This window comes from Planococcus citri, chromosome 5, assembly GCF_950023065.1.
Source record: "Planococcus citri chromosome 5, ihPlaCitr1.1, whole genome shotgun sequence".
NCBI classification, from domain to species: domain Eukaryota; kingdom Metazoa; phylum Arthropoda; class Insecta; order Hemiptera; family Pseudococcidae; genus Planococcus; species Planococcus citri.
In genome coordinates, this window is record NC_088681.1 from 9,845,008 (window position 1) to 9,871,813 (window position 26,806).

Genomic DNA, 26,806 nt, shown 5'->3' on the forward strand with positions numbered 1-26,806 from the left:
CTCCTAATACTTGAACTTTTGAATAGATTTTGCGAGCTTTTGAGAGCTTTTTAGGCTGTACGAAGTGCACAAATTAGGGGGTTTTCAGGTACGGCGAATTCGTTTCCGGTATTGGTTCTGCCAAAAAGCTCAAAGTTTCCTCAGAAATGAAGCTTTTTTAAATAAAAGTTGAGCTTTCAGTTAGAAAAAAGCTCGATCGACTGGAATAAACGAGCTTGACGTGATCAGTGATGCCTATTCAGCAATAATCGACTATTCGTACAGCTTAATTGACGTTCATTTTGCCAAAAAGCTCAATTTTGAAAAAACAAAAATCTTTCAATTTGGACCATTTTTGAGTATAAAAGATACTAAATGAGACATGAGACCAATTTCATTAGGAGAATATGGAGTATTAGGAGGTTCGATACTCCTAATACTTGAACTTTTGAATAGATTTTGCGAGCTTTTGAGAGCTTTTTAGGCTGTACGAAGTGTACGAATAAGAGGGTTTTTGGGTACGGCGAATTCGTTTCTGGTATTGATTCTGCCAAAAAGCTCAAAGTTCCCTCTGAAATGAAGCTTTTTTAATTGTAAGTTGAGCTTTCAGTGGGAAGAAAGCTCGATCGACTGAAATAAACGTGATTGACGTGATCAGCGATGCCGAATTAGTCATAATCGACTAATCGTACAGGCTATTTGGCTTTTATTCTGCTGAAAAGCTCAATTGTGAAAAAGCACAACTTTGTCAATTTTCATCATTTTTGAGTATAAAATAAGCTAAATGAGACCACTTTCATTAGGAGAATATCGAGTATTAGGAGGTTCGATACTCCTAATACTTGAACTTTTGAATCAATTTTGCGAGCTTTAGAGAGATTTTTAGGCTGTACGAAGTGCACGAATAAGGGGGTTTTTTGGTACGGCGAATTCGTTTCTGGTATTGGTTCTGCCGAAAAGCTCAAAGTTCCCTCTGAAATGAAGCTTTTTTTCATAAAAGTTGAACTTTTAGGTACAAAAAAGCTCGATGGATAAAAATAAACGAGCTTGACGTGATCAGCGATGCCGAATTAGTCATAATCGACTATTCGTACAGGTTATTTGGCTTTCATTCGGCTGAAAAGCTCAATTTTTGAAAAGCTCAAATTTTCCAATTTTCATCATTTTCGAGTATAAAAGAAGCTAAATGAGAACAATTTCATTAGGAGAATATGGGATATTAGGAGGTTCGATACTCCTAATACTTGAACTTTTGAATCGATTTTGCGAGCTTTTGAGAACTTTTTAGGCTGTACGAAGTGCACGAATAAGGGGGTTTTCGGGTACGGCGAATTCGTTTCCGGTATTGGTTCTGCCAAAAAGCTCAAAATTTCCTCCGAAATGAAGCTTTTTTTCATAAAAGTTGGGCTTTCAGTTAGAAAAAAGCTCGATCGACTGAAATAAACGAGCTTGACGTGATCAGTGATGCCTATTCAGCAATAATCGACTATTCGTACAGCTTAATTGACGTTCATTTTGCCAAAAAGCTCAATTTTGAAAAAACAAAAATCTTTCAATTTTGACCATTTTTGAGTGTAAAAGATACTAAATGAGACCAATTTCATTAGGAGAATATGGAGTATTAGGAGGTTCGATACTCCTAATACTTGAACTTTTGAATCAATATTGCGAGCTTTAGAGAGCTTTTTAGGATGTACGAAGTGCACGAATAAGGGGGTTCTTGGGTACGGCGAATTCGTTTCCGGTGTTGGTTCTCCCAATAAGCTCTAATTAGTTCTCTCTGAAGTGAAGCTTTTTTTCATAAAATTTGAACTTTTATGTACAAAAAAACTTCGACGCTTGAAATAAACGAGCTTGACGTGATCAGCGATGCCGAATTAGTCATAATCGACTATTTGTACAGGCTATTTGGCTTTCGTTCTGCCAAAAAGCTCAATTTTGAAATAATTCATATTTGTCAATTGTTTTAAAGCTTTAAGGAGCCTACGAAGATGTACGAATTAGTCTTCGAGTGGTTTTTGGCGTCGGTGAATTCATTTCCAATGGTATTTTTTTCGCAACCTGTGAATTTTCTCAGGGAATTACGTTTTTAATGTTCAAGTTGAACTTTCATGTTTTATATGAACTTTATGGACCTTTTGGAGACACGATTTGTCAATGATTGAGTTTGCGGACACGAAGAGTCCATCTCCGATGTTAGTTTTCCCCCAAAGAGCAAAGTTTCTCGTGCGATGATCCATTTCGTGGAAAAGTTCAACTTTCGCAACGCAAAAAAGCGACAACGAACTCGAGAATATTCTTTCTTTTACAAACACAGTTTTCACATACGTAAAAATGAACCTTTAAAATGAAAACGTTAAACGAGGAATAACACACTGATACACATTAAAAAGCTACAACAACACCGTACACACAGAAATTCCATCATCGTAACTGCGATAATCGTAAAATAATAATAATAATTATAAAAACAAAATCTAAACAAAAATGCTATCAAAGTATCAACATCGAGTATGCGAATCACACCCCGTAACTATTCCATGGCTATACGTTGAATCCCACAGGAGTAGAAAAAAATTGGTAAGTTTATTTCGAACGAGTCGATCAAATCGTACGAAATGAAATCTTCATCCAGAATGAAACCGTTAGCTGGAAGTTTTATCATTGGCAAAGACTACTTTGTAAACATCGTCGTATTGTTTGACAAAATGCACTTCGAGACCATCGGTAATGAATTTTTGTAAATCATCGAAATCTTTCTTGTTTTCGTCCGGTAACAGGACACAGTTTACGCCGGATCTTCGAGCCTGCGTACACAAATCAGACAAACACATCAGTTCACACGTAATCCTCAATCAAACACAACTTTTAAAAAATCGTATTGGTTTTAAAAAATACTACTCACAGCGATAATTTTCTCTTTGATACCGCCCACAGGTAATACTTTGCCTGTTAACGAGATTTCACCAGTCATAGCGACGTTCTGACGAATAGGAACATTTCTAGCCAACGACAACAAAGCTGTCACGATTGTGCATCCGGCGCTAGGTCCGTCTTTGGGGGTAGCTCCCTAAAGAAAAAATTAATCGTATCAATTTTTCACTACAATTACAACGATCGAAAAAATTCGTTCATTTACTCCATCTACGAATATTTACCTCTGGGAAATGCAAATGAATATGATTCTTGATCAAAAATTCGTTATCAGGTTCGACGTTCGATAGATAATTCTTCGCAACTGTTAGCGCAATTTTAGCCGATTCCTTCATCACATCGCCTAGATGACCGGTGAGTTCGACTCCGCCTCCGGTATCCGATTTCTCGATCTTTTTCAACTGTACGGTTTCGATATAAAGAGTAGAACCACCTAAAGCATAAAACGTTACACGTTTGTTATTACAATTTCCACCAGGAGTGAAATTAACTCGATTCGATAATATGAATTGACTATTTTGAAAAATTACTCACCCATCGAAGTCCACGCTAATCCCATTACAACTCCTGGAGGAGTGATCTCGTACATACGTTCTTGAGAGAATACCGGTTTGCCGACGAAATCTTGAAGATTATCTGGAGTGACTGCAATCGACGGTGTTTCTTGTTTGACGATTTTCAACGCTACTTTACGAATGATCTGCGACAGCAAAAAAAAAGTGAAATTAATTACGCGTAGAAATTAAAACGAATGAAAATGATATTAAATTAAAATGAACAGTCAATAGTCGCAGGGTGTGCATTCTTGTAAAGTAATTATTTTTCTTAAATTTTCACGTTTTTTCTAGACCAATTTTTACAATTTTTCGGACCATTAAATATCAATCAAATACGAATACTTTCAAATAGCAGGATGGAGAGGGGTTCAAATTGGTGAAGAGAAAGCTTTGAATTTGTTTGGCCTGAATTTTCAACATTTTCTACGAAAAATTACAGATTTTCAACAATTTTAGAGAAAAATGAGACTTTTTATTATTTTGGAAATTGAACTGTTTTTACATTGACAAAAATTAGGACCTTATTGACATTTGCAAGAAAATGATGCAACTTTTCGACAATTCTGCCAAAAAAATAGGACTGACAATTTCCGAAAGAAGGGTTTTCGACACCTTTGGCAAAAATAGGGACTTTTGACACTTTTGGCAATAAAAGGACGACTTCTGACCATTTTTACAAAAATCAGATTTTTTGACAATTTTTGACAGAAAACAGAACTTTTTGACAACTTTGCAAATTTGAAGACTCGATGTCAATTTTGGCAAAATGGAAACTTTCGGAGCAAAAACGAAACTTTTTAAAAATTTTGACAATGAAACTTTTTTTAACAATTTTGACAAAAATTGACACTTTTCGACAATTTTGACAAAAATTGGCACGTTTATGACTTTTGACATACATTGATTTTTTTTGACACTTTTGACAAAATTTGACACTTTTTGACACTTTGATTATTTTGACAAAAATTGACACTTTTGACAACTTTGACTTTTTCTTTTTGCAAATTTTGACATAAATTGACTTTTTGTTACACTTTTGACAAAAATTGACACTTTTCGACAATTTTGACAAAAGTTGACACTTTTTGACAATTTTGACAAAAATTGGCACGTTTATGACTTTTGACATACATTGATTTTTTTGACACTTTTGACAAAATTTGACGCTTTTTGACAATTTTGACAAAAATTGCCAATTTTTTGACACTTTGATTATTTTGACAAAAATTGACCGCGTATCATCCGAACCGGTTGGTCGTTTTCTACGTTGGCTATGTCGAGCGTTCGTTAATGTGTAATTGTGTAACTAGTGCATATCACAACATACACGAGAGGCAGCCGTTATCTTATCGGCTAGCACTCTATTATCTCGTTGCAATATGAACTTTTCACGAGAGAATTATGACGTGGAGATAGACGTATCATCTCCTGAAGCCACAAATCAAACAATCTCCGGGCTGCAAGCAGTTATCCAGCAGCTTTTTATTAAAATCGAACAACTGACCACATTAAATGGGCAGGCTAAAGGCGCAAAAACCTCAGGTATTCAGACTGAGTCTCGTCTAGACTCAAAAAAACGCAAAAATTCAGCCGATTCTGACTCGTCAATCGATAGTGAAGCTGACATGGAACAAAAAGAGAGCACTCAGAAAAGCTTTAAACCTCCCCCATTTTTCGTAAAATCGGACCAGTCAAAGGTAATAATGGACAAAATAATCAACGAGTCAGAGGAGAAGGATGATAACAAGCCAACTTTCAGCACTCTCAGTGATGGCACCATGAAAATAAACACGAAGTCCGAAACCTCTTATCGTGGTATTCGCAAATTTCTTGACCAAACCCAGGTCGAGTATTATAGTCATCAACTCAAAAGTGAAAAATTGTATCGTGTGGTGGTCCGAGGTCTGCACCCTCAGACAGACACTGAAGTGATAAAATCGGAATTCCAAGCTGTGGGGCATGAGGCAGAACACATCACAAATGTAATCATATCAAAAAAAGACCCTGCCAACCCCTCCGGGCCAAAAATAAAAGTTCACCTTCCGTTATTCTTCGTTGATCTGCGTCCTAAATCAAACAACAAGGCAGCTTTCGACATTCGTGCCATCGACCACCAGCGAGTCAAAATCGAGGAGCCAAGATCAAAAGCAGACGAAATCCTACAATGTAAAAATTGCCAAGAGGTAGGTCACACAAGAAACTTCTGTAAAAAAAGATCAAAGTGTGTCAAGTGTGGCGAGCACCACCCAACAAGCCAATGTTCCAAGCCAAAAGAGGCTCCCCCCAAGTGTGCTGGATGCGGAGGTGCCCATACAGCCAACTGGAGAGGCTGCCAGATATTCAAGTCAGCTGCAATTAAAATGAAAAAATCCAAACCCATCTCCGCGGTGGATAGACTAAAGGAGCCCATTCCTAAACCCAATAGTACCACAAGGGAAAAGTCATATGCGGAGATAACAAACAGCAGTGATGAAAGACAGCAGTCACCCCCCTCCTCTCCTAACAATCACGACCTGTCCTTCCTCGGAAAGCAAATCGAGGCTCTCACATCAAAGCTGGAAGAATTTAATTCCCAGGTCGCCAACAGACTCCAGTCCCTGGAATCAGGGCTAGCCAGAGCAAATAAACACAAGTCAAACTCCAAAAGCCATGGATAGGACACTAAACATTCTCTCCTGGAACGCGAATGGACTTTTAAAACGTAAAAAAGAACTTCAAGCTTTCCTGCATCTCCAAAAGATCGATATTGCTCTCATCTCCGAGACTCACTTCACCAACTGGACCATGTTCAGAATATATGGGTACACAGTATACTCAGCAACTCATCCCAGCAACAACGCGCGAGGAGGGGCGGCAGTCCTGATACGTTCTCACATTGCTCATCACGAAGGCAAAAATACTCGCAGCCTCAACATACAGGCCTGCAGTGTTGTGGTGGAGGTTGGACATCGCAAAATGACGTTCTCAGCAGTCTACTGCCCTCCTAGTACTGCAACTTACGAGGAGCACTTTATGGCGCTTCTAGGAACCTTTGGTGGCTGCTTTATTGCCGGTGGTGACTGGAATAGCAAGCACACAAACTGGGCATCACGGCTGATCAATCCGAGAGGACGAGAGCTTTTAAAAGCTATTGTTGCAACTAAGGCATACCCAATGGCGCCTCACTCTCCCACCTTTTGGCCGTCTGACTCGAGCAAGCAGCCAGATATGCTGGACTTTTTCATAGTGAAAGGACTCTCTCGCAACTATATTACAGTTAACACTGTTGAGGACCTGTCATCTGACCACTTACCTGTGCTGATGACTCTGAGTAATCAAGTGGTAAAGAAGCAATCTCTCAAACCTCCCCTAACCAGCAAAAAAACCAACTGGGAAACCTACAGGCAGGTTGTTGACGAGTCCATTAATCTTAGAATAAGCCTAAAAAGTCCTTCAGAACTGAATACTGCTGTGGCGCAATTCACTGAGACCTTGCAAAAGGCCGCCAAAATCGCCACCCCTCCCCCCACTCCTAGAGTGGTTATTAAGGAGTATTCCAGGGAGGTTAGATCACTGATTAGTGAAAAAAGAAAAGCTAGACAAAGGTGGCACAGCACAAGGCAAGGCAGTGACAAGAAGCACTTCAATTACTTGTGCAAAAAGTTGACCAGAATGCTGAAGGAAGAGGACGATACATCTTTCAAGCAGTACCTTCAAAGCTTATCACCTGGTATGGACACTGAGTACTCACTATGGAAAGCCACCAAAAAAATCAAAAGACCCCAGGTGATCACTCCACCAATCAGAAAAGAGGATGGTACTTGGGCCAGATCAGAACTGGAGAGAGCTGAGGCATTTGCTGATCACTTGGAAAGTGTGTTCAGGCCTCACGAGATTGCCGCTCCTCCCCTCCCAACATGCACCTTGGAGTCCTCCGAGCCGCAGCTTCCCTCTCTCTTCCGGCCATTACAGGTGGCTAGAGAAATTGATACAAATCTTAACAGAAGAAAAGCACCTGGAATTGATCAGATTAATGGCACAATGCTGAAGGAGTTGCCTAAGAAGGGCCTAATTCTCCTTACAATTCTATTCAATGCGATACTTCGAATAGGAATAATGCCAGATGCATGGAAGAAGGCCAAAGTTATCATGGTTCTCAAGCCAGGGAAGCCACCACACATCTCTAAGTCCTACAGGCCAATTTCGCTGCTCTCTACTCCTTCTAAACTATTTGAGAAGTTGCTCCTAAAGAGACTGGTGCCAATATTTGAGAGTGTTATTCCAGACTTCCAGTATGGGTTCCGGCGCAAGCATTCCACAGTCGACCAGTTGCATAGAGTTACTCAGACGATCAGCAGGGCTCTGGAGGAAAAAAAATTCTGCACTGGCGCATTCCTGGACATTTCTCAGGCATTTGACAAGGTCTGGCACGAGGGCCTGAAGCACAAATTGAGTAAAGTGCTCAAGGGCACATACCTCAGTGTGGTCAGCTCATATATTGAGGGCAGAGAGTTCTGTGTCTCTCAGGGACAAGTAACGTCATCCTTGCGTCCCTGCATGGCCGGAGTACCTCAGGGAGGCAACTTGTCACCATACCTCTACCTGCTGTACACAGCTGATGTGCCAGTTGGACATGATGTCATATTTGCCATGTTTGCTGATGATAAAGCAATCTTAACAGTGAATAGCAACTATAATGCAGCCATTAGTGTACTCCAGGGTGCAATTGACGCGATTGCTGAATGGATGAGAAGGTGGAAAATTTTGGCAAATGGAGAAAAATCAGCCCATGTAGACTTTTCCCTTCGTAGCCATGGATATACACCAATTACAATTGGGAACAGTATTATTCCGAAGGCAGATTCAATCAAATACTTGGGTATGCACCTAGATTCTCGCCTCACATGGAGTAAACACATAAATGCCAAGAAGCTACAGATTAAGGAGAAAATGCGCAGCCTGTACTGGTTACTTGGACCTCAATCTGACCTCAGCATCGAATCCAAACGATTGGTGTACGTCACTATAATCAAGCCAATATGGACTTATGGCATTGCACTGTGGGGCTGTGCCAGTAAATCAAACATTGAAATTATTCAAAGGTGCCAAAATGTCATACTTCGGCGCATTGTTGGTGCATACCGATATGAAAAAAATATCTCAATTCATCGCGACCTCAATATCGAATTTGTCGAAGCGGAGATTCGGAGATATGCAGAGAAGCATGAGCACAGGCTCACCTGCCATAGCAACCCTTCAGCCATCCAGTTGTTAGACAACTCCGATGAAGTTCGAAGATTGAAGAGATTTAAGCCAGCAGATTTGCCAGTTCGCCAACTATAGATGATCCAGAATCATTCATCTCTAGGGCCTCACTCCATCGGGAGTGAGCCCTAGCACAACGTCAACCCCGTTACCAGTCAGAGACGCAGATAGATGCCGCCTAGCTGGCAGTGGCTGCGAAGAATACCAGAAAAAAAAAAAAAAAAAAAAATTGACACTTTTGACAACTTTGACTTTTTCTTTTTGCAAATTTTGACATAAATTGACTTTTTGTTACACTTTTGACAAAAATTGACACTTTTCGACAATTTTGACAAAAGTTGACACTTTTTGACAATTTTGACAAAAATTGGCACGTTTATGACTTTTGACATACATTGATTTTTTTGACACTTTTGACAAAATTTGACGCTTTTTGACAATTTTGACAAAAATTGCCAATTTTTTGACACTTTGATTATTTTGACAAAAATTGACACCTTCTGATAATTTTGACAAAAATTGACACTTTTGACAATTTTGACATAAATTGACTCTTTTTTTTTTTTTTTTGCAAATTTTGACATAAATTGACTTTTTGTTACACTTTTGACAAAAATTGACACGTTTATGACAACTTCGACAAAAATAGCCACTTTTTGACACTTTTTGCAAAAATTGCCACTTTTTTTTGCACTTGGATAATTTTTACAAAAATTGACACTTTTTGATAATTTTGACATAAATCAAAACTTTTTGACAATTTTGACATAAATTGGCTTTTTTTTGACACTTTTGCACATTTTGATAATTTTTACAAAAATTGACATTTTCTGATAATTTTGGCTTACAATTTTGACATTAATTATTGAAACTTTTGACAATAATTGCCACTTTTGACAAAAATGACACTTTTTGAAAATGTTGGCATAAATTTACACTTTTTTAAAAAAATTTACACTTCTCGACAATTTTGGCAAAAACACTACAGGTACTGAAACTGTGGACAAAAATTAGAGTTTTTCAATAATTTTGCCAAAAATTAAAACTTTTGAACAAATTTTGGCATAAAATAAATTATTTTTACAATTTGGACAAAAAACATGACCTTTTGAAAACTTTTTGACAAAATATCAAAGTTTCAAAAAAATTTTGGCAGAAATTGAGATTTTTCAAAAATTTGGGCAAAAGACGAAATTTTCTGAAAATGTTGACCAAAAATTGAACTTTTTGACAAATTTTGGCATAAAATGTAATTTTATTCAGAATTTGGGCAAATGAATGACGTTTTGGTCAATTTTGACAAAAAAACTTGAGGTACTTACTAAAATGTTGACAAGAATTGGGGTCTTTCAATAATTTTGGCAAGAATTAGAACTTTTGAATACATTTTGGCATAAAATGAATTTTCTTTTTGCAAATTTGGACAAAAGACATGACCTTGTTAGAGGACTTTTTGACAGTTTTGATAAAATATCAAACTTTAAAAATTTGTTTGGCAAAAATCGAAAATTTTCATGAATTTTGGCACAAGACAAAATTTTTTTGAAAACGTTGACAAAAAATTTGAACATTTTGACAAATTTTGGCATAGAATGAAATATTTTTTCAGAATTTGGGCAAATGAATAACGTTTTGGTCAATTTTGGCATAAAATGAACTTCCTTTTACAATTTGGACAAAAAACATGACATCTCGAAGACTTTTTGACAGTTTTGAAAAAATATAAAACTTGAAAATATTTAGGAAAATTCCGAAATTTTTCATAAATTTTGGCAAGACGAAATTTTTTTGAAAATGTTTACAAAACTTCGAGCTTTTTGACAAATTTAGGCATAAAGTGAAATATTTTATCAGAATTTGGGTAAATGAATGACGCTTTGGTCAATCTGGGAAAAAATTAGAAATTTTGACAGTTTTGGTAATTGGGCAAAAAAGAGCATTTTGACAAGGCAGGCATATCATTGGACATTATTTGGGTAAAAAAGTTTTTTTTTTTATGTAAACAGAAAACAGAACTTTTTTTAAATAAAACTTACAACAAGTTTGGGAAAAACTTGGAATTTCTGAATATAATTTTGAGAAAAATGAGGACTTTCTGATAATTTGGGGGGAAAAAACAGGGCTTTTATTTAGAAGTTTTATAGAGAAAACAAGACTTTTATTGATAAATAATTAGAACATCGACTTGGACAACAAAATTTGGATAAAAAGTAAGGCTCTTTTGGATAGATTTTGGCAAAAAATTAGTACTTTTTGACATTTTGGTAAAAAAAAATTAAAGTTACAATTTTGACCAAAATACAGGAGACCTTTTTTTTTGGCAGTCCGCAGTTTTGGAGATGAGATTTTTTTGATAAAAAAATTAACACCAACAATATGATTTAAAATGTAAGGCTTTTTTGACGACTTTGGAAAAAATTCGGACTTCAGTTGACGATTTTTGCATAAATGAAATTTTTGGCTATTTTGGTGAAAAACGACATTATTTTTTTCGAATGAAATGAAAACATGATTTTTTCCCACAAACATCAAAAAAACAATATTAAACTTGTTTACAATTTTTAGGGGAAAAAATGGGACTTTTCTACAGAAATTTTGAAAAAAAAAAATAGGATTTCAAAAATAGGGTTTTTTGGACAAATTAGGACTTGTGGTCATTATTTGGCACAAAACGAGATTTTTTGACAATTTTGTCCAAAAAAAGGACTTTAATTTGACAGTCCGCAGATTTGGAAGAAACAGTGATTTTTCTGATCAAAAATTAAGACTGACTAATTTTACAAAAAGTGAGGCATAGACAAATTTCACAAAAATTAGGATTTTGGACCATTTTGTACATTATTTACGTGCACAGAAATGATGACTTTTTATGGAATTTAAAAAAAGAAAAACTAGGACTTTTTTCGACAAAAATTAGGTCCGATCAATTTTTTTTTTAATTTTGGCAAAAGACCGTTCTACTATCTAACAAAAAAAAAATTGGACAACTTTTTTGAAAAAAAAATGGGATTTTCGATCATTTTTACAAAAGTTAAAGACTTTTTTAACAATTTTTATAAAAATTGGATTTTTTTCCATTTTGGCAATTTTGGAACTTTTAGACAAAAGAGAAAATTTCGACAAAAAACAAAACCTTGGAAATTTAGACAAAAATCCGCATTTTTTGGATTTTATACAAAAAAATGAACAAAATAGGAAAATGAAGCGAGGAAACCAAAAACTCACTTTTTCGACGTGTTTTTGCAAATTTCTCACGCCACTTTCCCTGCAATACGATTTGATCAGCGATAGCAGCGAATCGTCGTTGATCTGGACTTGCTCTTCTTTCAGGCCGGAATCTTTCAACGCAGTTGGAATGAGATATCGTCTAGCGATGGCTACTTTCTCTTCGGCTACGTATCCGGATACGTCTATCATTTCCATACGGTCACGTAACGGATCCGGTATCGTCTCGATATTGTTCGCCGTGCACACGAATAATACCTGAAGATGAAAAAACAAACACGAACGATTAAATAGTATCATTATTCATCGATTTACAGAATACAAAATATAGGTATGTAACTGGAAGGTTATTTCTCACCTTGGATAGATCGACAGGGACATCTAAATAGTGATCTAAGAAATTGGCGTTTTGTTCTGGATCGAGCATCTCCAATAAGGCCGACGAAGGATCACCTTGGTAACCCCTGAAACGAAAAATCAACATCAACTTATTAATTATCGTATTTTTTCTCAATAAATGAATCGTTCTACGTCATTTTTAGTCGATCTAGATTCTAAATTAAACAATTTAATAACTATTCGTTCGATTTCAATTTCCAGTTATCTCAGAAATCGAACAAGAGGAGACTTCAAATCGTCCATTTAGACTAAACAGGGTGTCCACTCATTTCTGGAAATGATTTTCCCTGACTTTTCCAGGTTTTCCAGACCAATTTTTCCATTTTTCCAGACCATTTTTCTCAATTTTCTATGCTCACCCCATAATTTAATTTATTTTTTTTGGGGGGGGGGGGGGGGGTAATTTTTTTTCATAAGCTTCTCTTCGAACTGGATAGGTACTTCTTCGGATATAAAAAACGGCTTAACTTTGATTATTAACTTTTCTAATTAAAAATAAATAAAACATGCATCAAGTTTGGCCAATTGATAAAATACATATTTTATATATTCATATAACTTATGAAAATTTTTCTTTTTTTTTTTGATTTTTGAAGGCCTCAAAATGTGAAATTTGTTCATTTCAAAATGAGAGACAAATTGGTCCGAGCGAAGCGAGGGCGAGAACTTTCGAAAATTTGTATTTCAAGATGCCTGAAAACGAGTTTTTTTTTTGAATGCGAAGAGTGTTTATTTTTTGGTTTTTTAAATTTTAATATTGGAATGGATGTTTTTTTGAAGGAAGTTTACTCTTGAAAAAGAAATAGAAAAGAGAACAGGCTCGAGCGAAGCGAGGGCGGAAGCTTCTGAGAATTTGAGTTTCGAGAGGCATAAAAACGAGGTTTTTTTATGTGAGGACGAGTAGCTTTTTTTTGGCTTTTAAAATTTTAGAATTAGTATTCGAATTATGTTTTTTTTTGAAGGAAGTTGATTTTGAAAAAGAAAACAGCACAGGCCCAAGCGAGGGCGAAAGCTCTTGTGAATTTGTATGTATTTCGAGATGCTTAAAAACGATGTTTTTTTCGTGAGGAGTTCACTTTTTGGCATAAAAACTTGATTTTTATAATCTAGAAATTTTGATGTTGCTTTTGAAAAATAAAAGAAACAAGCCCGAGCGAAGCGAGGGCAAAAGCTTTTGAAAATTTGCGTTTCGAGAAGTGAAAAACAGTGTTTTCCTTTCATCATAGGTCCTTATTCAAAATTTTCAATTGATCGTTTTTTCAAAATTCCAGGAATTTTGCGTAAAAATTACGAAATTCCCTGACTTTTCCCTGACTTTTCCAGACCGACAAAATTCCCTGACTTTTCCAGGTTTTCCAGGTTTTCCAGACCTGTGGACACCCTGCTAAATTCACGAAGAACGATCCTACAGCTCTTCATCGAATAGATTACTCACTTTCCAATTTTATCCACTTCGTCGATCAATATCAGTGGGTTTTCAGTCTTTACTTTTTTAAAGCATTGGATAGCTTTACCGGGCATGGCACCGACGTAAGTTCTACGATGACCTTTAATCTCAGCCACATCGGTCATACCACCAACGCTGAATCTGAAATACTAAAATACATCGAATTAGAAATCGATTCAATGACCGGAAATCATTCTCCAATTTAAATAAATCCATAATCAGCGTACTACTCACCTCTCTATTCAATGCTCTGGCTATAGATTTAGCTATACTAGTTTTTCCCACGCCGGGAGGACCGTAGAAGCATAAAATTTTACCCTGAGTGCTTTTCTTCAACATACTAACGGCGATAAATTCTGCAAAAATAATCGCACACGAAGTATTTAAATAATTCATCAATTTAAAAAAACATCATAGAAGAAAAGTAGTCGTTCAAACTCACCTAAAATACGTTTTTTCACATCATCCATTCCGTAATGGTCTTCTTCGAGGACAGCTGAAGCTTTAGCGAGGTCTAGGTTTTCTTCGGTAGTAACACCCCAAGGTAACAACGTCAACCAGTCGAGGTAATTTCGCGATAAACTACATCAGAGAGAAAAATTACAACACTTTTCAACTAGTCCGGCATATGACAATAGGAGTAATTGCACCCCCCCCCCCGCCGATCCTCCGGGACAACTTTTTTCTTAAAGGGGACATCCTAAGGAACATTTTAAAGCAAAGTTGCCCAAAAAAAAGTTGGCCTTACTTACAAAATGGCGGCCATTTTGATTGACAGGTCAGCCGAAATCGCAGATTTTGCGTTTCAACATAGGACTTGCACGAAATTTTTCAAACTTTACAAAGGTAGATCGAGAGATCATGCAAAAATTTATCACCTGTCAAAATTTCAAGTGCTAAAGTGCGTTTTTCGATTCTTGGTGAATTTTTGAAAATCAAATTTTGGCAAAAATTAGGGAAAAAATCAAAATTTTACCAAATTGACCCAGAATGCTGAAATTTGGTATATACCCTATTTTCGACATGCCAAATCGATTGGAAACGGTTTCAACCCGTTTTGAGCAGTTCTGGAGCCTCCAGCAGATTTTTGAAATTCGAAATTCCCACAAAATTCCATCAAATTGGAGTTGTAAAGCTGAAATTTATTCTAAAAACTAATTTCAATACGCTATGAAGTACTGCAGGCGAATTTCAAGTCATTTTAGAGCCTCCGGTGACTTTTTTGAAAATTACTGGAGCCTCCAGCAGATTTTTAAAACTCGAAATTCCCACAAAATATCATTAAATGGAGTTAGAAAACCGAAATTCATTCTGCAAACTAACTTCAATACGCTATGAAGTTGACTGCTGATAAATTTCAAGTCGTTTTGGAGCCTCCAGTGACTTTTTGAAAATTGCTGATGCCTCCAGCAGATTTTTGAAACTTTGAATTTTCACAAAATTTCATCAAATGGAGATGGAAATTTGAAATTTACTCTACACGCCAATTTTCTGAGGACGACTTAAGGTGGGTTCAAGTCATTTTAGAGCCTCCAGCCACTTTTTTGAAAATTACTGGAGCCTCCAGTAGATTTTTGAAACCTTAAATTCCTGCAACATTAATGTATCAAATGAAGTTGGCAAGCTGAAATTTACTTCGCAGACTACATGGTGGTTTCAAATGGTTTTGAAGCTTTCAGCTACTTTTAGGAAATTCCAATTTTCCAAACAAACGCCATACAAACTTTCAAAAAGTCGCTGGAGGCTCCAAAACGACTTGAAATCCACCAGCAGTCAACTTCGTAGCGTATTGAAATTAGTTTGCAGAATGAATTTCTGCTTTCCAACTCCATTTAATGATATTTTGTGGGAATTTTGAGTTTTAAAAATCTGCTGGAGGCTCCAGTAACTTTCAAAAAAGTCGCTGGAGGCTCCGAAATGACTTGAAATTTGCCTGCAGTACTTCGTAGCGAATTGAAATTAGTTTGCAGAATGAATTTTGACTCTCCGTCTCAGTTAAATGAAATTTTGGGGAAATTTCAAGTTTCAAAAATCGACTGGAGCCTTCAGGAATTTTCAAAAAGTCACTGGAGGCTCCAAAACGACTTGAAATTTATCAGCAGTCAACTTCATAGCGTATTGAAGTTAGTTTGCAGAATGAATTTCGGTTTTCTAACTCCATTTAATGATATTTTGTGGGAATTTCGAGTTTTAAAAATCTGCTGGAGGCTCCAGTAATTTTCAAAAAAGTCACCGGAGACTCTAAAATGACTTGAAATTCGCCTGCAGTACTTCATAGCGTATTGAAATTAGTTTTTAGAATAAATTTCAGCTTTACAACTCCAATTTGATGGAATTTTGTGGGAATTTCGAATTTCAAAAATCTGCTGGAGGCTCCAGAACTGCTCAAAACGGGTTGAAACCGTTTCCAATCGATTTGGCATGTCGAAAATAGGGTATATACCAAATTTCAGCTTTCTGAGTCAATTTGGTAAAATTTTGATTTTTTCCCTGATTTTTGCCAAAATTTGATTTTCAAAAATTCGCCAAAAATCGAAAAACGCACTTTAGCACTTGAAATTTTGACAGGTGATAAATTTTTGTATGATCTCTCGATCTACCTTTGTAAAGTTTGAAAAATTTCGTGCAAGTCCTATGTTGAAACGCAAAATCTGCGATTTCGGCTGACCTGTCAATCAAAATGGCCGCCATTTTGTAAGTAAGGCCAACTTTTTTTTTGGCAAGTTTGCTTTAAAATGTTCCTTAGGATGTCCCCTTTAAGAAAAAAGTTGTCCCGGAGGATCGGCGGGGGGGGGGTGCAATTACTCCTATTGTCATATGCCGGACTAAACGTGCAACTGTAAAAACTCAAATCTCAGATCGATAATTACTTAAATTCGGACGAATGTGCCTCCAGAAAGCCTAATTTATTCAATTCTTCGTCGATTACTTCCATGGCATGTTGAGGAACTTTTTTATCCTGAAAAATGAAATCATTTTATCGTACGGCTGAATAAAACGACGAATTAGATCGTCGAACGAACATTAAGTCTCAAAAAATAATAATTCTCAACCCACGAATTAATTCCACTCACTTTTAATCGACTTCTAAACTTCTCTTCGATGGCATCTTTATCGTCTTTCTCTAATCCTAGTTCTTTCTTGATGATTTTCAGCTGCTCCATTAAAATATACTTTCGATGTTGTTGTTTGACTTTCTCTTCGACTTCGCGACCGATTTTCTGCTGCAGTTTGCCCAATTCGTATTCTTTCTTCAACAAACTCAACGCAAGCAGCAGTCTTTTCGGAATCTGTAGGTAAAAAAAAGGCGAATAATTCAGAAATGTCAAAAAAAAAAGGGCACTTGCAATATAATAATTTGCACTACTGACATCGGTTTCTTCTAAAACTTGCTGCAATTCTTCAGGCTCAGCTCCAGTCAACGACGCACCGAGATCAGACAGATAAACCGGGTTCTCGACCACAGATTGACCTTGATGCAGCATTTGCTGAAGTGTTTCTCGATACAGCGTATTCATACTGATAATATCTCGAATGGTTTTAATGACTTCTTGAGTCAACGCCTAAAAAATATCAAAATTCGAACGTTTAATTCGCGAAAACCAGCATCAGAGTAGGGATCACTTGATTCGTTACCTTGACTTCTTCAGTCTTTCTAAACTTATCATGCTGGACGTTCTCTACCTCGACCATGAGAACCGGCTGTTTGACAGCTTCCTGAGATTGTTCAGTCTGCGCCGTTGGATCGGATGGTTCGATGATCGGTTCAGCTGTCTGAGCGATATCTTCGATCGAAAAAGGAGCTTCTTGGCTGGACTCGACCGCAGGCACAGATGGAGTCGCTGTACGCTTGGTACGTGACCTTTTCACGATCTTTCGATTCGAATCGTCTACAACAACGTCCACGAAGGTGTTAGATAACGGGTACTTTATACGTACCTCTAAACATACAATAATAAAACGAGCGTTATATACGTTCAAGTATATATATATACCTTCGTACATCGCTGTGATTTCATTGTTACCTTTAATGGGTACTTGGAGGTCGTTGATCACGCCGGTGATTCGAATTCGACGATGAGCCATAACAACCAGTCGTAGTTTATTACCGAGATCTTGTAGTTCGTGTATTTGAACGAAAGTACCCACGTTGTAGACATCATTTAGGTCGTTGATTACTTGAGAATCGTTTCTGTTTCGATAAATTCACATCGTTAATATGCTAACGAATTGTACGAGTAATTTACAAACAATGGGCGATTAATACTTACTCTTTATCCTTCCTGAGAAATAATCCGGCGTAAGGCTGGTTGAATTTAACTTTCCTTCGAATCAAATCAATCAAAGGAGGATGTGTAATCTACGTAACAACGAAAAACCAATCATTAATACCAAATAAATGAACCGAATCATTTCAAAACAAAAAAACAATCTCACCTCTAATAACTTAATAAACCTCGGAAACACCGGATTCCTCGACACAGCGATCAAAGGCACATTAGGCCAATGTTCCGGCACAACTACAGCCGCAGGTAGAGAATGTGTGACGGGGAAATCAGCCTCAGTCACATCCAATACTTCATCTTCCGATATAATCGATTTATTAGATCCGTCATCTTGAGGATTTTGAGAACTATAAGGTCTAGATAGCAGACCACCGGAAGAAGCGACTAATCGGCCGTTGAATCTGTCCCGAGAGAAGGGACCGAAGGCGAAGGATTTATCATCTTGGCATAGAGTTGGCCATTTCGTTAGCACTCTGGCGTTGGTTTGGATAAATCGAGTGCATTGGTAGCGTGATTTATTGAAACGAGAGACCCGAGAACTGTTCAGAAACGAGAGCAACTTCTCGGCGTGAATTCTGTTGTGCAATTTTAGTGCCATAACACTTACTGGAGCTGATAACCACTCGACTCATGTGAATTTCGGACGAAATTAAGATGCTACAGTTGGGTGGAATTACACTGAGATTGGTTAATAACGCGAAACGAGCAAGTGGCGCATTGAAATATCGATTTAAAGGTGTAAAACGAACGTGAAATATTCGAAAAATTCAAGCAAAAACGCGAAAAATATTACATCATTTTATTTTACACACTCGAACTGATAAAAAAATGAACTGCCGGGTTTTCGCACTTTCATGCTTCATGTTTTGCAGAATGAAGGCGAAAAATCACAGAAAAAATTCTAGAAAACGCCAGAAAAAACGGCGCCTTCGTGATATTATAATGCTTCACGATGTTTTTCACACATTTTCTTTCGTAATTCGTGGGGAGGTGCGTTCGAACGCCAGCTATTTTGAACATTTGTTGTGATCATGTTCATGGTGAGGTTATGCGAGAATGATAAAAATAATTGATAATGAGATGAATGAGAATGAAATCCTGATTTGATTTTCCATTTTCCTGATTCCTGATCCTGAATTCAGAATTTTGTAAGTAAAAAATAAACCATCTTATACTTTCTAGTTTAACGGTGAGTCGAGGAAATTCTTTTGTGTCGTGATCGTAATGTCTTGCCGTTCGCTATTGTTTACTCAGTCTCAACTCTCAATTTTTTTCATTTCAGATTCAGATGACACTTGGGTGTTTTCGGAATGAATATAGCCCAAAAGAATATTGTTTATGATCTTGTTTATCCCACTCCGCCAGCTCTGAAACAACTCGCATCTATTGCCGTAGCGGTGAACTTATGGCGTGAAAAAATCAGTAAGCATCGTTTGAATAATTCTACGGATGAAATAGATTTCAGCGAGAAAATTCCTTTGGACAGTGTGGCTCCTCATCTACCATCAGTACTTCTTCTCTTGGTGGAAAAATACGCTAAGAATATTCAACATTCGTTTCGCGGTTGGCTCATAGACATCTTGGACGTATTTGATGAGTTTATTTGCGATTTTGACGGCACCATTCATCACAGCAGAACAGCCAAACGAGCACTTTGTTGTAACGAAGTCAGCAAAGATGTTAAATTCAAGATCGCTTGTCAGTACTGTTTTGAGAATGATATTTTAAAAATTTGGCCATCTGTGATGGATACTGTCAATTTGCCTGACCTTAACCTTAACTATCGGTATCGCAAACCTCCTCTGCTGTTGTATTACTGGATCTGCCGCCTGAGAAATCAGTTGTATAAGATACCTCCACTAGATCAAGATTATGCGACTATCGATGACAGACTAATTCGAGTTCTTAAGGCGAATAACTGGTCAGCTGTGGAATATTTCTGGAATCGCTCGTCAAATAATGCTGCAACACGAATGGAAAACACGATTTACTTACTTGAAAATCAGCCTCATGTATTCTGTAGATATGTACTCACAAAACTGAGTGATGAAGAAATTGATAGATTCGTAGCAGGCAGAAGTGATGATTGGATGAAAACTTTACTGTGCGGTAATTCTGATTGGGAATGTGGAGCGATTGAAGGAAGACCTTGCTTCTTAGCAGCGTGGAAATTTATTAATAATAAAGTGAGCGAAAGCAACTTCATGTGCATGGTTCGAGGAATTTTGAGAGGACATGCTTGTCATTCATTGCCCTTACACAATGATCAGTCCTTTTCATGCGAGTTATGGAATAGTACTCCAAATCATTTGAAAAAATCTGTAATACCGCATGTTTTGTTTGAAGAGACTTTATTTGAAAGGCAATCGCTGTATTATATGGGTGATCGAAGAAATTCTTTTTTATTAGCGATTCTAACAGACTGTTCGTTTGAAATTAGAAACACTTTTTGGCTGAAAAATTGGCGCATTCTGTTACGAGCAACGAACACCAAAGATCTACAACAATTCACCAAGTTATGCTTGAAGAATGATGCTGCAATTACCCAGTTCAAAAGAAATGAGCTTTCTAGTTATGAAAATATTAAAGAGGAATGCTCGAGATATCTACTAACGTGGCGTTTTTCAGAGTTGAACGAATTTCTGTGTTTCTGCTGCGTGGAGAAAAAAACCATTAAAGATGTACAGCTGAAAACATTAAAAAACCAATTGGATATTTTCTCAGACTCAGACTCGAAGGATATTCGTCGTTTGGATTCGTATAAAATTATTGAGAGTATACCTTCATTTATCAAATTCATCGATGATACTTTCGATGACCACAAACTTGCTGCCGAGTATAAAAATCAGTTCCTATTTACCCCTGGAACCATCAAAATTCTGGTCCGATACCTAAGTGAAGAATGGTGTGACAGTGTGACGAAGTTTGAAAATGTGATGAAATTTGTCGATATGCTTGTGATATCCGAACAAGCCGCAGTCGATTTTAAAGCCGGTCACTTTGTGCCTGCGTTTCAAAATCTTTCAACGGTCGGTTTTCTTTGCGAAGCATTTTTTCATTTTATACGATGGTGTTTGGGAAGTGATGATAAAATTATGCAATTTAAACAAAAATTGCGCCTGGATGACTTCGTTCAAAACATTATTCGTGAACAAGAGAATTCTTTTGGCGATAATGGAATGGAATCTCTTGAAAAAAAATTGTATTGTGATCTGGATAAATTTCTAAAGTGGTATTTTCCAACTTCAGAAGAAGTAGCAGCTTTCAAAAAGAAGTTTAATGGGTTTGAATTGTACGCATCGGAGATACCAGAGTGAAGTAACATTGATATTTTGGTGCACCTATTTATAATAAGTTATGCTGTGTGTATTTTCCATTTAAAAGGATTTGGTCGTTTCAATTTATTTGTAATATAAACCAAAAATTTTGTATCATCATTCAACTAAGTAAGTTTCTATATGTAGAGTGGTATTTTCCAACTGCAGAAGAAGTAGCTGCGTTCAAAAAGGAAATTGAACGTACGCATACCTCTCAAACCTATTTTAGTAATTACAGAGTGTCTACTAAAATCAAAAAGGCGAATTTCTCGCCTTTTTCTTGCTTTTTTCTTGCTTCCAAAAATGAATTTTCTTACCCCCTTCAAATTTACGCATCTAGATAATCTTCGCTAACCCCTCTAACCCCCCCCCTCCCAAACAAAATTTCTCAAAAATTTATTCTTCAAAGCAGAGAAGTGAATTAATTTCTCAAATGAAAAAATAGTAATAAAAAAACGTGATAAAAACAGACGTTGAGGCATGTCTACTGAAGTGAATTCAATTCTATGATGAAAACAGTAACAAAATAAAAAGTTAACTCGAATGCGGATCGAAGTCAGGTTATTTGGGGGAGGGGGTGTATGCTGTATGATGTCATTTTTCCAACAAAAAATTGTTATTTTTCCGACAAAAATCAAAATTTTAACGTGCTAAATACCAGTGACATATACAACAATTACAGGATCAAACCGTAAAAGAGCTTATATTCTTATTTGTGATTGAGGGGAGAGCAAAATCAGAAATTTAGACACGAAAAATGGACATTTTAGGTAGTTTTCAGAAAACTCTTCACAATGAATAATCATTGTATTGAAATGAGGGTAAAATTACAGCTCGAGCGAAGCGAGAGCGAAAATTTGTTGAAAAAATTGGTGTAAAAAACGAAAAAACGACCATTTTGTATGCTTTATTTTACATTTTCAGCGAAGCTCAATAATATCAACAATTTTGAAAAGTTAGTCGTTCTGTTCAGAAAATGAAAAATTTGCACTTTTCAAATGGTTTGGGTATTACCTGGAAATGAAAAATTTCCTATTTAATTTTTGAATTCTTGAAAATTTTGAAAATAGCATCTTGAATGGCCCGAGCGAAGCGAGGGCAAAATTTTTGGAAAATTTTTAATTCGAAAAGTAGAACATCATCAATTTTAACAAAATAAAAACTTAAAATTTTGGTGGGTAGCTTCAATTTTTCAGAGATTTTTGATGTGAATTCTTGGAAATTTTCTTGCTTTTCGAAGGAATTTCTACACTATTTTCTAACTTTCTTGCCACCCATGTGAATTTCTCGCCTTTTTCTAACTTTCTTGCCTTTTTCTTGCCAGTAGACACCCTGTAATTATAAAAAATCAGATTTCTTTCTGAAAATAAAAACACAAACTTTGTGATTTATGTGGTCCAAGTGTTGATTTGTTGAATGAAAAAGTTACCATTTTTTGTTAAGAAACAACAATTTATTGTTAAATAATTACCGAAGTATTAATAAAATGTTTCAAAAAACTGGAATTATCTATCGCTTTAAAAAATGTAACCCGGCCGAACTCCACAGGGCGGAACTACTCCAATAAACCGCAAGAACATACAAGTATTGTGCTATGATTTATTGGTCAGTAGTGCACATGCAAAGATGGTAATATCGCGACGTATTTTGGTGGAAAATTTCAGAAATAAATTTCCAGAAATTTGGCCTTTTTTTGAAGCGAAGAGAGACATTGTGAGGTGGGACCCAAAAAATAAGTTCATATTCGTACTAAGTGACCTCGAAAACATACCATTAGATATATCACTCGACTTTTTAATGATTTTTTGAAATTTAGACCCATTTTGGGGGCACAGAGGGACATTGGAAGGTGGGACCCAAAAAACAAGTTCATATTTGTGCTTGGCGACCTCAAAAACATTCCATTTGATATATCACTCGACTTTTTGATGATTTTTTGAAATTTGGACCCTTTTTGGGGGCACAGAGAAACATTGGGGGGAGGGTGGGGCCCAAAAAATAAGTTCATATTTGTTCTTAGCGGCCTCTAAAACATTCCATTTGATATATCACTCGACTTTTTGATGATTTTTTGAAATTTTTGCCCCCTTGTTGGGGCACAGAGGGACATGGGGGGGGGTAGGACACAAAAAATAAGTTTATATTCGTACTCAGTGACCTCGAAAACATACCATTCGATATATTGCTTGTCCAAATTCATGTTTCAAATGTATGATTCAGTTGTGTGTTACTTGAAAAACCAAACATCCCCCATCAACCCCTTGGGAGGGTTGAAGACCTGTTAATGGTGGTGTGATTAACTGATTAATAGTTGGGTGAGTAGACTTTGTAAAAAAAAGTTTGAGCGAAAACGAATGATATCAAGTGGTAACTTTGATCGATTTATTGGACTGACTTTTTTTGAAACACCTACTCTTTCCATCCCTTTTTTTTTAGACACCCCTCTTGAGGGATGGGTATCGAGCGTAGTATCAAATTGTCGAGAATTTGAAGGGGAACATTTTTTGTCATGGTACTTTTTATCGTAAACCTAATATTTTCGGAGTAAATCGCAAAAAACGTAAATCGGAACCGGTTTGGTTATCCATAACATTTTTTAGCTCCGGTCAAATCAATAACAAATTATACCTATTCACTTGGAAATTTTCGTGATTAGACCTTCCTATTTACATTTTCGGGTAGGTAGGTATGCTAAATCCAGAAATCAAAGCTTCAATTCAACGTGCGAGAAAAGCTAATCATCTTTATTATGATAGCTAAATAATATTTTTTTCAATTTCTGTAAACAGCAATTTTATTCTTGTTAAAATTCGACTCGAGTAAGTACTTCTCCTATGGGTCATTCCATGTCAATTGGACCAAGAAGTGGTAGGGGGGCTCGGCGATTTTTTTGAAATTTTTCTTGTGGAAAGACCTTCCAAAGGGATGACCAATGGCGCAAATCGCAGCCCTCTAGCCCATTTTTAAAGGCAACCAGGGGGTGTCAAAGTTTTTAGTGAAGTTGAAATATCATCCATTTCAGCAGTGGATTTCTCAATAACCGCGCGATACCTACAAAAATGGAACTTTTTCTAATAGTTAGGGGTTTTGAAAGGTTTTTTGGTGATATCATAAAAATCAGTGTTGCCACTTTTTTTCGTACAAAAAATTAGCGCAAAAAGTTTCAAAACGTAGTTTTCATATCGTTCCGACTCTCAAAAATTCAGAAAAAAATATATTATGGACAACTTTTCATGCTGAACAACATATTAAAAAATTGGGATGGCATTATTTAGTTGGCGAAAAAATGCGATTTTTTGATTTAGGAATATGAAAAAAGTTTTGATAGGTGAAGTTGACCGATTTGACTCCTATTTTCACGTACCTGTTAAAAAAGTTGAAAACCCCCTTTCACTCGATGAAATGAACTCCTCACAAAGAAATCAAAATTCAAAAAAATTCTATTTTCAATTTCAAACATCAAAAAAAGTTTAAATTCATTCATTCGTCTTATTTTGACCTCTTTCTGACGTATTTAATGAAAAAGTTGATAAAAATTACATTCACACAAAAAAATAAACATTCGTTCAATTTTTGAATTTTTTCGAATTTTGATTTTTTTGTGAGGAGTTTATTTCATCGAGTGAAAGGGTTTTTTTAACCTATCAAAACTTTTTTTCATGCTTTAGATAAAAAAATTGCATTTTTTCGCAAACTTTCAATTTTTAAAATCAGCTTTGCAACATGTTACCATCCCAATTTTCTAATATGTTGTTCAGCATGAAAAGTCGTCCATAGGATATTTTTTTTCAGAATTTTTGAGAGTCGGAACGATATGAAAACAACGTTTTGAAACTTTTCGAGCTAATTTTTTGTACAAAAAAAAGTGGCAACACTGATTTTTATGATATCACCAAAAAGCCATTTCGAAACCCCTAACTATGGGAAAATGTTCCATTTTGGTAGGTATCGCGGTTATCGAGTAATCCACTGCTGAAATGGATGATATTTCAACTTCACTGAAAACTTTGACACCTCCTGGCTGCCTTTAAAAATGGGCTACAGGGCTGCGATTTGCGCCATTGGTCATCCCTTCGGTAGGTCTTTCCACAGGAAAAATTTCAAAAAAATCGCCGAACCCCCCTACCACTTCTTGGTCCAATTGACGTGGAATGACCCTTAAAATTGACACATCTTGGCAAATTTTGATGTAAATTGGCTGATTTTGACACTTTTGACAAAAATTGACAATTTTGACATGAATGACTCTATTTGACACTTTTGACAATAATTGCCACTGTTGACAAAAATTGACTCTTTCTGACACTTTTGGCAAAAACGCTTGAGGCACTAAAAATATTGACAGAAATTAGGGTCTTTTTCGTCTTTCAATAATTTTGGCAAAAATTAGAACTTTTGAACAAATTTTGGCATAAAATGAATTTTTTTTACAATTTGGACAAATTGAAAAATGAATTGGTTTTGGTTTTGGAATTTTCTAGGTAATTAGCCTAATTAATACAAAATAAAGTAAAAACTGATGGTAAAGGTGAAAACTAAAAAAGTTGACAAATTTGGCACTGTCAGAGTGCCGCTTGCTAGTCACACATACACAAAGTATTTGAAAAAGTGATCACTTTCTCGGCCTTCTTCCCTCTAAAAAATGGAGAAAAAAAGAAAAAACTGAAACTAAAACCGAAACCGAAACTAGTTCCTTTGAAGTGTTTATCCAAAACCGGGACGAGAGAGATAATAGATGTGTTCTTTTCACACGGATTTTTTTGGTAGATTTTCAATTTCAAGAATCTAGATTTTGGACGTTTTTTAAAATCTCTTCTTTTCAAAACTTTTGAGATTACATTCATGAATTTTTCAAAACCTCAAGCCTTCTTTTTCTTAGTAAAATCTTAAAATCCAAAATCCATTTTCAAAAGCTGCTACCCTAGCAGATTCTTGCAGATTCTAAATCTGCCAAAATCCAGATTCTTGAAAATCGGCCAAAATCCGCGTTAAAAGAACACATCTAAGTATCATTTCAAAAAACCAAAACCAAAACCTTTACTTTTTCAAAAAACATAAAACCGAAACCAAAACCGAGAGCGATATCTATCCGGTTTTCAAGCCCTGCCTTTTGACAATTTTGACATAAGTTGAAAGTTTTTGACAATTTTGACATAAGTCGACACTTTTTGACAAGTTTGGCAAAAATGGACACCAACTTTGACAAAAATTGACACAAATTTTGACAAAAATTGACACAAATTTTGACAAAAATTGACACAAATTTTGACAAAAATTGACACAAATTTTGACAAAAATTGACACAAATTTTGACAAAAATTGACACAAATTTTGACAAAAATTGTAATGTTTTGACAATTTTGACAAAAATTGTAATGTTTTGACAACTTTGACAAAAATTGTAATGTTTTGACAATT

General features: G+C 36.1%; 2 protein-coding genes across 5 annotated transcripts; one reads left to right on the forward strand and one right to left on the reverse strand.

The window, feature by feature from the left end:
* Window positions 1-2,263: 2,263 nt before the first annotated feature.
* Lon (Lon protease) lies at window positions 2,264-18,912 on the reverse strand. Of its 3 annotated transcripts, none has more exons than XM_065369842.1 (16): window positions 18,223-18,912; window positions 18,057-18,145; window positions 17,811-17,977; window positions 17,422-17,675; window positions 17,157-17,348; window positions 16,860-17,075; window positions 16,656-16,744; window positions 14,228-14,367; window positions 14,020-14,141; window positions 13,774-13,934; window positions 12,298-12,403; window positions 11,940-12,197; window positions 3,448-3,613; window positions 3,138-3,346; window positions 2,885-3,049; window positions 2,264-2,786 (listed from the first exon to the last, which is right to left on the reverse strand). In XM_065369842.1, the coding sequence occupies exons 1-16, from the start codon at window positions 18,667-18,669 to the stop codon at window positions 2,625-2,627; spliced, it is 2,943 nt and encodes a 980-aa protein (XP_065225914.1). In that variant the 5' UTR covers window positions 18,670-18,912; the 3' UTR covers window positions 2,264-2,624. The 3 variants fall into 3 exon arrangements, with proteins under 3 accessions (XP_065225914.1, XP_065225912.1, XP_065225913.1); XM_065369840.1 differs by having other exon boundaries at window positions 17,422-17,726; XM_065369841.1 differs by having other exon boundaries at window positions 17,781-17,977.
* A 173-nt stretch (window positions 18,913-19,085) lies between these two features.
* LOC135849416 (uncharacterized) lies at window positions 19,086-22,893 on the forward strand. Of its 2 annotated transcripts, none has more exons than XM_065369844.1 (2): window positions 19,086-19,260; window positions 19,354-22,893. In XM_065369844.1, exon 2 carries the CDS (start codon window positions 19,382-19,384, stop codon window positions 21,386-21,388), a length of 2,007 nt encoding a protein of 668 aa, XP_065225916.1. In that variant the 5' UTR covers window positions 19,086-19,260; window positions 19,354-19,381; the 3' UTR covers window positions 21,389-22,893. The 2 variants fall into 2 exon arrangements, with proteins under 2 accessions (XP_065225916.1, XP_065225915.1); XM_065369843.1 differs by having other exon boundaries at window positions 19,086-19,219.
* The last annotated feature ends 3,913 nt before the right edge of the window (window positions 22,894-26,806 follow it).

Bases quoted from the DNA above. Each gene is read 5' to 3' on its own strand.
- Lon (XM_065369840.1), bottom strand. From the start codon at position 18,669: ATGGCACTAAAATTGCACAACAGAATTCACGCCGAGAAGTTGCTCTCG. The intron at 16,745-16,859 runs GTGAGTGGAATT...TTCATTTTTCAG, and splicing joins AGTTTAGAAGTCGATTAAAA to GATAAAAAAGTTCCTCAACA. The intron at 14,142-14,227 runs GTGAGTTTGAAC...TTATTTTTGCAG, and splicing joins TGTGAAAAAACGTATTTTAG to AATTTATCGCCGTTAGTATG.
- LOC135849416 (XM_065369844.1), top strand. From the start codon at position 19,382: ATGAATATAGCCCAAAAGAATATTGTTTATGATCTTGTTTATCCCACT.